At 55.3% G+C, this 14,409-nt stretch overlaps 1 protein-coding gene across 4 annotated transcripts in view; it reads right to left on the bottom strand.

The window, feature by feature from the left end:
* The window catches only part of KAZN (kazrin, periplakin interacting protein), a 1,025,916-nt gene that overhangs the window by 106,942 nt on the left and 904,565 nt on the right, over window positions 1–14,409 (bottom strand). For all 4 annotated transcript variants that reach the window (XM_045063784.1, XM_045063786.1, XM_045063785.1 and 1 more), the window contains one exon: window positions 4,471–4,662. In XM_045063784.1, the coding sequence (XP_044919719.1) occupies window positions 4,471–4,662 (192 nt within the window). The remainder of the gene's footprint in view (window positions 1–4,470; window positions 4,663–14,409) is intronic.

Below are 14,409 nucleotides of genomic sequence, written 5' to 3'. Positions count from 1 at the left end.
AGCTTCTCAAGACTCAAAGGCTTTTCTGATGACGTGTGGTGATATGAACACATGTGACTTTTTGATCATGGATCAGGAAGTATGTCATCATTGGGAAGCTCAGCATCACCCCCTCACTCAAGTGATCACTCACTGATAGATGCTTATATCTTGTGTGTGGTACGGTACCCATTTGAAGTGCCAATGAGACCAATGGCTTTGTCCACTGTTAACAGAGCACAAAACCCTCATTGGATGAACTCTGAGACACCACGCTGCAGCAGATCTCTACGAAACTACCGTTCGGTGGGTTTGAGGATGCCACCCAAGAAAAATACCTACACTCATCTAATACAAGGCAATCGATACACTCCTCCCTTTTCCTCATACTTATCTGAGTGATGCCAGATTTTTCAACCCAAACAACAAATCGCAATAGCCTGACTGAAGGAGCAGAGATGAGAATTTAGCGGTTTTCTGTAAAGTCAGACATAAAAAGTTTTTTATTGTTTGTTTTTGACGTATGGAAAAGTTTTCGCAAAAATGTAAAACAATGCACTCCTCACTCAAATCTTTTTGTTTGGGAAAATGCACCTATTTTTCATTAAAGTTTTTTTTAATGTTAATGTGCAATGGGTTTATTGCTGTTGTTTTAAAATAAATTATTGAGGATTTAAATGAGTTTTTGGCTTTAATTTCTGGAACAGTAAATACTTACAGAACTAACCCACATAAACAAGAACTCTTTGGGTCCTCAATTTTGTAAGAGTGAAAGGTGGTCCGGAGACCAGAAAGATGGAGAAATCCTGTCATAAAAAAAAAATAAACAGATTTACGAACACAGATCTTTAGTGGAATGGTATATAACGGCAAAACTGAAAAGAAAAAAAGTAGAAACAACTCAAGTGTCCAATAATCAGAAAGTGGCTAAATAAACTACAGTGCCTCCATTTGCTAGAACATTATGTAGTCATTAAAAATTATGTTTTCGGAGAGCATTTATCGTGAGAAAACGCTCGACATACTCGTCACGCTGTTAAAAATGGGGCAGAAGCAAATGTTCACAATCACGTTTCAGTAATGCCTTGATTCTCGGGGGAAATCAGGGGAACTGAGCGGGGGCTGAGGTAATCGAGAGACTCCCTGAAGGGCTCCCATGGGTTACATGCTCCCCAGCATATTTTAGGGCTAGAGGGCAGCTCCGTTACGTTTAAACACACATGACACGACTCTTTCTTGAACAATCCTTCCAAACTTCTGCCTTTACACTCACTATGTAAGTAAGACCAAACTCCTAAACCTGGCATTCCGACTCATCCCCAAAGAAACCGAGGAATCTTCCACACCTTGTCCTCCCCAAACCCAGTTCTTGTCTTTGCTTTGATGTCGTAACCCGGGTCTGATGTTCCTCATGTCGGCTTGAGTTCCCAGACCTCTCCCATTCTGGAAAATTCTGGTCTCATCCAAACTCAAACCAAAGACAGGTGCAGGTAGGTAGGGTACCACCAGGGAGGAAGTCCTGGGGGCTTGGCGCTCTCCTGCAAATACCGCAGGGATGCCGGCTGTTAACAAGTGTCACCCAACATCTGCTGCTTACTTGGTTTGCACATTTATTCTCATTCTCCTCATTATGGGCATATAAATTCCTTTTCATGCCCCAGCCTCCTTCTGCCCACATCTGTCGGCAATTTACTCACCACGTGCCGTGGCTAGGAGGAAGTATCTTATTTATGACTTTGTAGGATGCCAGGCAGGATGCTCGGGCCGGCTGAAGGTGCCCACTGCTTTTCGGGAGCATTGCTGCCTTGAGCTTGGATGGGCTCAGGGGCTCGAAGGTCTGGGCCACCCTAACAGGAATCAGGAGACCAACAGCTCCAGGCAGGTCTGAGGAGGTGTGCCAAGCCCCCTCTCATCTGGCAATCACTAAGTATATGCACTAACAGCACTAGGCACTGGGCCAAGCACTTTATATCTCATTTAACCCCCCATGACAACCCTCGGCAACAGCTACTGTTACTAGCCTCAGTGATAAGAGAAACAGCTTTGTTATTGTTACCCTCAGCCAGAGGACTATGTAGTTCAGAGAGGGTAAGGAATGTGCCCGAGGTCACACAGCTAGAAAGTGGGGGAGCCCGAACGCAAACCCAGATCTGGCTCCAGAGTCTGCCGTCCCCGTATCTGAGCTAGGATGTCCTCCCGTCTCTCCTGTCCGACCCAGCTGAATCCCCAGCGGGAAGGAGAGGTGTGTTCGTGTAGTGGAGAAAGTTTCTGACTCTGCTGGTCATTAGTTCTGTAACCTTGACCAAGTTATTTCACCACCCTGAAGCTCATTCAGGTGACTCCATCTGTGAAAGGGGGTTAATCCTGGTAGGACTGGGGTGAATGATAGATACGGGCTAGCACACAGCACGTACTCAGTAAAGCTTCCTATCACGAATACTGATAGGTCCTTATTGTTGAGGTGGTTGTTTACAGAGGAGCCCCCACATCTGGCAGATACCTGTGTCCCTGGGTGACCTTTGGTGACAGATAAGACACCTTACAGCCCAGAGCAAGGAAAATATGCCTGTGCAGCTGTGACCTGTGGACCGAAAGGAGAAGGGTGCACATGGTAACCAGCTCTCTGCCCTCGTGGACATTGCCTCATTTAATTCACCACTACTGTCCCATCACTCAGGCCAGGAAACTGAGGTCTGGAGACCGTAGGCAGCCAGTCCCAGGAGCCGGGGAGTGGTGGAGTCAGTGAGCGTCTGCTAAGCCCCCTCCCTATTCCTTTGCGACCAGAAACAGCTTAGATAAGAGGTTCTGTTCCCCTTCTAGGTCCAGAAGAGCAAATGGGATCATACAAGGCAGGTTCCCCTGACCTTGGAAAATACACTGGCAAAGGTGGCTGAGACAGCTTCAGAGGCAGTGCCAACTCTCCACAGGGTTACAAAGCTAACGGAGACCAGACAACATCAGCTCACACAGCCCCGGGCCCAGCGACACTTCCTCGGGGAGATTCCCGCCACTTGAGTCTCTCTCTATCCTGAGGGAGGAGGGGGTGTCAGGAGGCCCCCGCAAGCTAGGAAGCTTGCACGGATCTGCCTGGACTCCTGGATGGCCGCACGAAGAGGAATGTGCATGTGCTGGGCACGGTGACTTCCCAATTACGAAGCATCAGCTGGACCATGGCACGTACAACCCACGTGCTTGGGCCTCAAGACACTGCTGGGCAATCCCACTGGAAACAAAACCCCAACACGAAAGGGTGCCTGGTAGCTAGCCCGGGACACCCTGCGAGGAACTCCACGTCCTAGCTCTCCCCGCAGGCTGGCCAGGCCTGAGCACCACACTCTTGCCAAAGGGAATCCCTGGCTCTGATTCTGGCTCTTTCCCTGGGTCCCTGAGGCCGAGGGGAGCAGAGATGCCCACCAGCCCGAAACGCTCCTTCTGATGGTGACAGGAGACAGAGACGACTTCTTCAAGCGGCCGCTCTGTCCCGAAGTCTCTTTCCGAGAGCAGCCTGAAATCAACCTAAGCAAGAAAGCTGCTCTGGCTTCTGAAATGAAGTTTCCAGAGTATGTATCGTTCTAGGAAACCTAAGTGGAAAGCAGGTTGCCAAGCTGGATTGCCTTTTTCTTTTCCCCAGGAGTATCAAAGGCAGTAACGGGGCCTCAAGAGAATGCTTCGTGTCAGAGTTCTCTGAGCACTGTGAGAGGGGACTCCCCCAACTTTTCTCGAGTCATCTAAGACCCTTCCCAAAGCCCGCGGCATATGGGAAGGTGGCTTCCAGGAGAGATGGGTGTCAGCCGCCGCCGAGCCCCAGGCCAGCTCCGAGGAAGGCCGGCTGCACACGAGGGCCCACCGGCCACGTTTCCTACAGCAGCCTGTGACAGCCACGTGGAGGTTGCTGTGGGCCAGCTTCTGCAAGAAAGCACCTGGCTGCCCATCCTGCGTCCTCCCCCGTCTTCCCGGAGGGGATCCCGGACACTGCACTGAGAGGAGCTCCTCCAGGCCAGCCACGGAACAGGGGCCGCAGCCCCTCCCCGAGAGGCCACCACAGTGAATGAGAGTGGCACGTGGCGGACGGATGTGTCCTCCCGCAGAGAATTCAGCGCCTCCGCACGGTCCCATAACCAGAGGTGCTCAAGGACCTCGACAGTGCCAGGGAAGTGGAGCCCAGCGGCTGGGTCAGCAGCCTGGTCTAGCAGAGATGCCGCCTGCCATTCATGCCCCGGAGGGCGGCGACCCTGCGTGACGGCGCTGGAAAGTCTGTGCTGGTCACAGGGACATGGGAATGACAGAAGCTTCTAACACGCGAGGCAGAATTCTATCAGAAAAGGGACAGGGCAGCTTCAGCTGGGGGTCTAAGCACCGGGAGACCCCCATGTCCGTGCCGCTCCCCCTGGAGAGGAAGGACCTTGGTTCCTCGGCGCCCCTGTGGTCCAAGCCTGAGCCCCAGGCAAGGGAAGGAAGGAAAGTGCCACCAATCGTCACTTAGTCACTCACCCTGCAAGGCTTCTTTGGCTCTGGCTAGCTCCTGCTCCTTCTGGGCCAGCTGGACCCGGAGCTCGGTGGCCGAGAGGACCTCGGAGGACTTGCCGCCCTGGGACTCCTCCAGGTCCTTCGTCAACATCTCCTTCATCTGGCGGAGAAGGTGGACCTCCTCCTGGAGCCGAGCCACTTCTTCCCGCAGGAGCACTAGGGGAGAAGGGCACACAGTTAGAGGAAGGGAACGCAGGCTCCTGCTGACTTGCTTTTTCTGGGGACCATTCCGAGGTGCTTTGGCTTTTCCCGTGTGCTCTGCATTTGAGAGCTTTCCTCGTGTGCACTGGGGAGAAAACTACCAAAGCTGTTAACCTTATTCCAAGAGCCCCAGCCCCAGCCCTGCGCCCCACCTCCAGTCTGCAGAGCCTGGCTGGTGGGACCGGCCAGCATCACCACCCCCCCACCCCACCCCATTCTCCAGGGCTCTGGTGCTGCTGTCACTGCACCAAGAGGGGCCATTCCAACGGCCAACATCATATCCCTCTAATGGGCAGGAACTAGTGTGAGAACGAAAAGGTGACAGGAGGTGGCGTTCTGCTAGGAGCCTGGAGTGCCGAGTTGGGCTTTACACGCACTATCTCACTGAATCCTGCGAAAACCACCTAGGGCGGCTCCCACCATCAGCTCCATTTCCCAGATGAGGGAGCTGAGGCTCAGAGAGATTGAATCACAGAGTTAGAGGGCAGCAGAGCTGGGATCTGAACCCAGACTTGGCCAACTCCAGAGCCCGAGCTCCCAGTCTGACACTCAGGAAACAGTCCCCAAAAGGCACACCTGACACATGTCACAGAATGCAGAGCCTTGAGGAACCCAGCACCCTCCCGGACGGCAGCCCAGAGCCGCCACCAGCAGCCCCGCCCGCCCCCTCCGACCTCCCTCCCGCGCCACCCCTCAGCCCCGAAGGTGTAGACGCCTCCTGGCTCTGGGCCACCAGGAGAGCTTCCTCCCCTCCTCCCAGGTCCCTTCCTGCAGGTCTGTCCCAGCCCCGCTACCACCCCCTCCAGAGACCTACATCCGTCCCCACCCGACAACCTGAGCAAAATCCTGATCACTGTGGGAGGCCCACTGGTTTATCCTGTCCCTGGGCCCAGTGGGCGCCACCTTCCTGCAAGCAGGCCTGGTTACACCGTCCTGTCCCGCTTGCTGCGGGGTCCGAGGTGCCCTGAACAGGCTGTGACGACATATGGACCCCCACAAGCCACCTCTCCAGCCAATAAGAGTTCATGGGCATCTGCCCTATGACAGACAGCAGTCCAGGCACTGGGGACCCTTGGGTGAATGTCATAGACGGGTCCTGTCCTCAGGATGGCACACTCCCAGACCCCACCGTGAACGCAGGCCTAAGGACCGCAAAGCCACACCCTGGGAAGGCAGGCCATCTGCAAGGGAGTGCCCGGCTGCTCAGACATCGAGGTGCTCAGGAACGGGCTGCGAACTCCCCCAGTCTCTCAGCAAAACTGGAGCGCGGGAGGTCGACTGTGGGCGCTCGCCCCCCTCATTCCAGGCTGCCTACACTGCAGGCTCCGTGTACGGTGTCCAGAAGGGAGAAAGGAGCACCCTTGGCCTCAAGAAGTCTCCAGGGAGTAGAAGCAGAACATACAAGTAAGCATAACCCAGATAGCACTGCATTGGGCTTGGGGGCACACAAGGACATTTGAAATGGGCCTTGGAAGACGCACGGGGTGGTAAGCAGACAAAAGCAGCAGCCAAGACGAGGAGGCTAGAAAGCCAGATGAACGGATGGAGGGAGGGAATGGGTATGAGATAAGGAAACCTGGAGAGATAGGCCAGGGTCAGATTATAAAAGGTCTTAACCCTGACCACCTCTCTATGACCCCAGCTCTGCACAGCTTCTTCAGCGGTACTGAAGACTCTGCAGTTGTCATCCCTGCTCCCTGCCACAGACTGCATGTTGTGTCCCCTCAGAATTCATGGGGAGCCCTAATGTGGGATGGTATTGGCAGGTGCAGCCTGTGGGAGGTGATGAGGTCATGAGGGTGGCACCTTCACGAGTGGGATTAGCGTCCTGATAAAAGAGACCCCAGAGAGCTTCCTCGTCCCTTCGAGCACTTGAAGACACAGCAAAAAGATAGCTGTCTAGAAACCAGGAAGAGGGTCCTCACCAGACACGAAATCAGCCAGTCCAGATCTCAGACTTTCAGCCTCCAGAACTTTGAGGAACACGTGTCTGTTGTTTAGAAGCCACTCAGTCCGTCCCGTTTTTGTTACGAGCCAGAATGGACGGATCTGCTCTCTTCCATCAATTCTTCCTCGGGTCTGTCCCCACTCAACTGTCACCAAAAGTCTAGCTCACAAGAAGGTATGAGTAACTGCTCACACGCCTCACTTACATTTACCTTATGGTACAGCAGGAGACCAGTCTGTTTGTATTTGTTTGTTGGTTTGTTTAGGGATGTGACTTCTGGGCTTCCTTACACCGCCCCGAAGGCGCCAGTTAAGGTTGACTACTATGTCTATGGCAGGTGGCAGAGAATTTCAAGTTGTCGGCTTTGAATGCAGTCCCGGCCAGGGACCGACTCTGACGGTGAGGGAGCCCCGTCGTCCCTCTGGGTCTCCAGTATCAAACATGCTACACGGGGATAATGCCACCTGCTGGGGGTTACTGGACTTGGGGTGGGGGCAGCAAATAGCAAAGCCCCCCCCCCCGCCCGCGCCATGCACAGCTAAATCTGAATTTCAGATAACAGCTAAATCTGAATTTCAGATAAACGAACACTCTTTAGGATAAGCATGGCCTAGATATGACATGGGACATAAACGAAAAATGTATTCGGTGCTTATCTGAAATTCAAATGCAGCTGGGCGTGCTGTGTTTCACCTAGCAACGCTACTCCCACCCCACGGGGAATTCTGGCACCATGACACGGGACAGTCACGAGCCAGGGCTTTCTTTGCCAGAGCACCTCAGGGGAGGAAGGTGGTCAAGGGAAAGACCGGTCTGGCTCAGCCTCCCCTGGACCCCTGCCCTGAGATGAGAGCAGAATGCAAGAGGGGGCCGGGTGCCCCTGTCCTTGGCCAACAGTGGCCAAGGTGGATTTTCCCTGGGCTCCCCTTTCTAACAGGTGCACCTGACACCTGGGCCCCGCCCCTGGAGTCGGGCCCTGAAGCAGCAGGAGGGCGGGACCGGAGGTGCGGCACCTGCAGGAGCCAAGTCTTAGGAGACCCGGGCTGGAAAAACAACTTCATGGAGAGAGAGAGGCTTGTTGGAGCTTACTAACCGCACCTGCCCTGGCTGGGGGTGCAGTCCCAGATCTTGCACACCGTGGATCCTTCCAGAGGCAGAGACGGGGGACAACCCTGGGACGGCAATCACAGAAAGACTCACAAGACTGCAGCCCGTTTATGGGCTCTGGGACCGTGGGCGGGCACGTCCCCTCTCTGGGCCTCAGAGGCCTGATCTCAAAATGGGGGTGAACGGAATAAAGGAGACAGATGTGTAATGTAAAGACAGGCTTGGCAGTGAGCATCGTGTGTGTGGGCCACCGGAGCCACAACTCTCCTTGCCCTCTGCGCAGAGGGGACTGGCCACGTTGCTCAGAAACAGCAAGGAAGCTGGAGTTGGAAGATCTGGGCTTGTGCCTCAGGGGAACTGCTACAGTGCTGTGTGACCTTAGGCAAGTCGGTGTTCCTCTCTGGGTCTTTCTACGCTTCACGAATCTGGACAATTGGTACTGATTGTCCATTTCCTCCATGGGTGGGAGCAGGGGGTCTCTACTCTAGCCTACACCTGCTGCGCTGCTCAGGAAGGCAGCGGCTGGTCACCGGTGGCTATGTAAGTGTAAATTAATTAAAATGAACAACTGAGATCCTCAGTTATACTGGCCATGTCTCAAATGCCTGTGGATAGCCAGTGGCCAGTGTTGGACACTGCACACAGAGACCACTCCCCCGCACTGCACGGAGTTCTGCTCAGTGCTGGTCTGCAGGGCACAGGACACAGAAAGAAAAGCAGAGAAGTGGTATTTACTAAGCACCCGGTAGAGCACAGGCCCACGGACACCCCGACATAAGGAGCCTTTTGCCCATGGCCAGAGAGTGGCTAGGAAGGAGCCACCGTTTCTGGAGAAACCACCCTGGCCCTTGCGCACAGAGGAGATAAAGGGAAGATAACTGTGTACCCGCCTGCCGATGCTGGGCAACCCCAGTGCCCTCGGACCTTGGGGCAGGGAGGCGGGTCAGTAATAAAAGGGGCTGGTACTAGAAATGCCACAGACTTGACAGAGCTCTCGGGGCCAAGGAAGCCGGAAGTAAAACGTTGCCTGGGAGACAGCGGCTCTCCTGCCCCAGGGGAAGCCACCGTTACCAGGGTGCTGCTCTGGAGGGGGCATACCCACTCAAAGGTGGCAAAGGGAGCCAGACTCTGCTCTTCTCTGTCTAGCACCTTTCCTTTTGTTTAAAACAGCAAACATGTCTCAGCCTCCCTTGCAGCTAGGACTGTCCAGGCGACCCGATTCTGGTGGACAAGATGTAGGAGAAAGCCCCTCCTCAGGTGGACTGTCCATTAAGAAAAAAGGGCTTTGCCCCTTCTCTGCCTTCTTGCCTGGAAAGTGGACTTATGGCTGGAGCTGCAGCAGCTACTTTGTAACAAGGAGGCGATGTACATGGAGCCAAACCAATCCAAGAGGGGAGAACGGACCAAGGAGCCTGGATAGCACAGCCCAGCCCTGTCCCTGCATAGAGACCTAGAGCAGCACCAGCTGGGCAGGGCTGCCTGGGGTAGGAGAACCTCTGATTTCCCACATCACCAGAACCAAACCAATGTAGCCCATAGGACAGGCTGAGTCTGAGCTCAGGCAGCTGCTAAGGGCCCCTCAGCTGTGGCATCCGGGAAGCCGGGAGGGAAGTGGAGGAATCCACACAGCGCAGAAAGGAGGTGGCAGCTCCTGGCCCTGGGGAAGGGCCCTCAGGTGTGACAAGCCTCTTCCAGGCTTAATTTTTGTGAGCTCACAAGGGCAAGGGGCAGGAGAAGAAGGAGAAAAGGAAGTTATTTTCTGTGACTGGAGGGCATACCCCAGAACGGCCTGAACACGGCTACTCGGGAGCAAGCACGAGCAAGGACTCCCGGTGAGCTACAGGTTGCTGAGCCTTCCGGAGTCGGAGTCAAAAGTCTAAGTAAAAATAGCACGATAGTTACTGTGTATCACGGTGGCCACTACTCCTTTCCTAACGCTCCTTGTTTCAGGCTCTGTTGTATCTAACACGGCTTAACTAGTTTACTCTTCACCGTACTACCTGATGAAGTAGGTCCTGTTAGCATTGTCCCATTTGACAGATGGGGAAGCGGAGGCCCAGGAGTTCGGTGATCTGGCTAGGGTCACGCAGAGTCTAGAGCAGAGCCAGGGTTTGGTCTGGGTGGTCCAGCTCCAGCCCCCACACTGTGGAACTCCTACACTGTCCTACCTTGCAGGGCAAGGCAGCAAAGTCCGTGGGTGATCGAGCGCAAGCCCAGGGCCCACGCTGACTCGCCTCGGCGGATGACAGCGGAGACAGGTGTGCCCTCCAGCTGGGTAGAAGCTTGCTCTTACTTCCCGTGGTGGAGTTGGGTGACAGTGACCCAGCCATTCTGTGCACAGTGCTCCTGCCCTACACCAGGGGACCGGTCCCCATGCAGCCCCCGGAGAAGGACGTGGACGCGGAACTGGCCTGTTCGTTTCCACAAGAGCAGGGACTCTGTTCTGCTCACACCCGGCATCCAGCACCTAGCCCGGTGCTGGACTCTCGGAATAAAGGTGCTGAGCACAGGGCCGAGGCAGAGGTAGGATGGGCAGGTCTGTCACCCGGCCTGGGCTTTAGTCCTGGCTCCTCCACTTCCCAGCTTTTTTGACCTATGAATAAGTGACTTCTGAGCTTATCTGTAAAATGGAGCCAAGACCAGGCTCCGGGGCCTGTGGTAAACATTAAACAAAGCAATCATCTAAGTGGAAACATTCCGGAAGGTTCTAAATGGGGGTCATATGTAGCTTGTCACGATCATTCTTATAGAAGAGGGCAAACTTTTCTGATGTCCCGAAGGAAGGCCTTGGCCTGGGTAACTGCTGAGGCCTGGCCCAAGGGCCCCTCATCCTAGGACGGCGGATTAGATGACAGAGAAGGCCGAGTCCCCGGCCGGGGCGTGAGGGAAGGCTGGACGAGGGCAGGGGCTCTGGGTGGAGGCCGGGCTGTGTGAAGGGAGTCCAGCCTGGAAGGGGCTGTCCCTGGTGGCCCCCAGGGGGACACCTTGCTAAGCAGCCAAGCCCGTGCCTGTCAAAACTCGCCAAACTCAAACTGTACACGTAACACCTGTGTGTTTCACTGTTTGTAAATTATACCTCAAGGGAAAAAAAAAATCCAAATACAGCAGTAACATAGTTTGGATTTTCCACTAAAAATTCATTTTTATAGCCCCCACGCCCAGATAGAGACGCCCCCACCCCAGTCCCCTGGCCTCAGCAAAGGGGAGCAGGGGTCCAAACTCTGTGGATCTGGAAAGCTCTGTGGCTGACCTCTCTCCCCTGCCATGAGGCCTGTGTCCCAGGAAATGCCAGGGTGCTGCCTCAAGCTACACACACCCTGTGGTAGAAGTCAAATACCAGGAGAACTCCCCCACACTGCCTCTGGCCAAGCAGAGGTCCCTTCCGGATGACAGATGCTGAGCACCCCACAATTCCCTTCTGGTCCAAACACCCTTCCTTGCTCACAGAGACAATGGCTGACGGCGGTGCCGTCTTCTGAGCACCGGCTCTGTGCTGGACACCACACGCTAGATTACAGGTTGCATCTCCCTGGCTGCTCGCAGCACCCCACTTAGGATTGGACACTCTCGGGGGGCATGGGGTCAGGCCCAGGTCGGTGGGCTCTGAAGCAATGTGCCCTGGGACTGCCCAGGAGCGCCCGTCAGGCTGTGAATGCTTAGTCCCTCCTGGGCCTAGGGCTGCCACTTGTTTTAAGGGTGGGGCTTATTCTAAAAAACGAGCAATAGGACTGCCCCTAGAGGAGTAAAACAAGACAGCTATCATGATTCCTATGGGCCGATCACTCTCAGACCTAAGGCTGAAAAGTAATAGGACCAAATGCACAAATGCGTCCGAAGAAGCCGGGAGCCAGTGAGAGAGGGGAATCCTGGAAAAGCAAAGCCCACCACCCAGGACGGCAGGGACGGGGGTCTTCACCAACAGTCTAAGCGCACCTCCTCTGTGTTCCTGCCTTTCTGCTGGGGGAAGTGGATGGCAAGGAAGGTTCCAGTGTGTCCAGCTGCAGGGCTATCTTCCCTCCCTTCTGGAATTCCCTCACCAGCATCATCGTGGTGAGAACAGATGCCTTTTTGAGCTGCTCATACATGTCAGGAAGGTTCCAAGTCTTCATACACACTAATTTTCAATCCTCACAACAACCCTGGGGGGTGTACCCATTTCACAGAAACTGAGGCCCAGAGAGAAGAGAGAACGTGTAGTTGAACCCAGGTGGTCTGGCCGCAGAGCCTTCGCTTCTGGCCACTGAGTTCTATAACACCTGTTCTCCTGCGGGCTCAGGCTACAAACCAACCCCCTTCCCCCCCTGACCCGGAAGGCACAAGCTTGATGTTTTCTAGTTGTCCTGACCCTCTAGTCCTCCTGGGTAGTGACCACTGTCTGCATCCTGTCCCCACCCTGAAAGGCCCAAGATTGCAGAGCCCCAGCCTCTTGGTGAAGCTGACTCAACTTCCGAGTGGGGCCAGAAGCCCCGGATTCAGATAGCCCAGGGCAGCAGGCGACAGCGGTGGAAACAGCAATGTGACCCTCGATTCCAGACCCAACCCCAAAGGGTCCTTAAAGCTCTATAAACGACCAGAATACCACAGGGAAACCTGGCCTGTTGGTCTTGAACGCTACGGTTTGCCTTTGGAGAGAGAAATCCCGGAAGAGCAAGGGCCTGGGCAGGGCGACCTCAGGGCCATGCCTCTGGTGCCCCCCACCCCGGGGCCTCTGGGACTGGTGAGGAGAGCCTTGGCGGCATCATCCTAGGCCCCAGCCCAGGCTCCCTCCCTGCCTGGTCCCCGTTCACCATGCAGACTCCCCTGTCCCTCCCTCAGTCCCCCTCGCTGGTGGAGACAGACCCGCCGAGCCGGAAACAGGCCCAGCGGTGGGCAGGCAAGAGCCGGGACTACGGTTTGCCGGAGACATCCGTGTTCTCTGGGCCTTTGTCATACGTCAAGCCTTGGGGGTGTTGGGGACACAAGACGGCGCTTGCCAGATACGATGAGATTCTCAAATCTCACCCGGCCACTCGCTTCTCCCCAGTATTACTCCCCAGGCTGCGCCAGGCTCTGAGAGAGCCACCTGGCAGTCCCGACTACAGGTGGGGGGAGGGGGGCACCGCAGGCTTCCAGGTGACACAGCTTTTGTCTTCCTCTCATATTTCACAGTAATTGTTTTTTCCTTTAGGTACTGTTTAATCCGACCCGTAGGGCCTGTTCAGGGCTGCTGCTGGCCCATAAACAACCTTCTAGCCAGACTCTCCTCGGAACCCCCGAATGCGAAGCTACTCCTTCCGCCGGGCCTTGCTGCCCATGAGCCTGCGGTTCCCACGGGAGTGCTCGCTATCTCAGAAATCCGATTCTCTCCAGGGACTGGGGGGGGGGGGGTCTGCAGCCTCTCATCCTCTCTCACTAAGCACGGACTCAGCAATGACTGTGTGCCAGGCCCCGGTGAAGGGGACCGGGTCACAGGCTCAGAAGCAGGGACACCCCAGGGAGGGGCAGGGATCGCAGACCTCCCACACACAGTTGCCTCATTCTCGGGCAGCACTCGGCACGAGCCCGGCGCTGCAGAACGTGCTCCTTGAAGACGGCCTGGCCTGATCCCTAGAATTCGCCATGTGCGGTCCTTGCCTCCTGTGTCCAGAAGGCCTTTCTCAGCCTGTGGCTTGATGCTGTTGGAGCACTGACAGTCAGCAGGAACCTCGTGGTCCTCCGGGATCCGCAAAAATCATTCAGCAAGTGATTCTAGCTGTTCGAGGGATGTGAGCCTCCAAGTACACCATCTGGCTAGGAGCGGGAGAGGCAGGCATTCTCCTGTCACCTGGGTGGCCAAAGTCCCTGATGGGCAGTGGCAGCAATGACTGCTCAGTCCCAAAGCCCGGTGCCCAGGTCTCCTTGGTGGCCTCCAGGAGCCTGCTGCTAGCTGCTTGCTGGGCGGGAGGGGTGAGAGGAGGGCCGGCCTTGCCCCAGGGCTGGGCCCCTGTCTCTGGTGGGTTGACCGCAGCTGCCCAGGGCTACCCTCTGGTGCAAGAAGGAATCTTAGCACGCTTGTCAAGCTCAGCAACCAAGTCACCACTTCCTCTGGAATGCGGGCTCATCCCGTGTTTTCGAAGTTCCTCGTGATCCCCTCCTGGACTGGGCCGCAGACATTTCCGTTCTGCTAACATCCAAGCCCGGCTCCCCTTCCGCCCCCACCCCCCCACCCCCCGGCCCCGGCTCCCATCTTTTTGACACAACATTCCCATTTCCCTTTGGAAAGCCAGTCTTAGGGTCTGTGGTTCCGGCCTGAAAATGGGATCCAGTACGGCCAGTGAGAGGCCAGTGAGAGCCCTGAATCATCCCGGCCACTGTGATTGGCTCAGGGGATGGTACATGACCTAAGCCGTCCAATCACAGTCGGTGTCTGGCCTATGCATCCCTCCTCAATGATGAGCACGGGAGGAAGGAGCCCAAGGATGCTGGCAGCTGTCTCAGCAGGGAGAGGGGAGTCCAACGAGATAAAGACCGGATTCAGATAATATACATGTCCTAGACCACACCCCACCTGAAGCGAGGATCTATTCCTGGACAGGAGCAAATACTTTTTTAAACCAGTCTGAGTTGTGTTTTCTATCCCTTCTAACGGGAAAAGAATTCTAGTAAATTGCTTTTGAGAGAGATCGTTT

This window comes from Mustela putorius, unplaced genomic scaffold, assembly GCF_011764305.1.
Source record: "Mustela putorius furo isolate JIRA1106 unplaced genomic scaffold, ASM1176430v1.1 tig00003853_pilon_pilon_pilon, whole genome shotgun sequence".
NCBI classification, from domain to species: Eukaryota; Metazoa; Chordata; class Mammalia; order Carnivora; family Mustelidae; genus Mustela; species Mustela putorius.
Note: the sequence above shows the minus strand (reverse complement) of the source record. Positions and strands in the feature narration are given on the sequence as shown.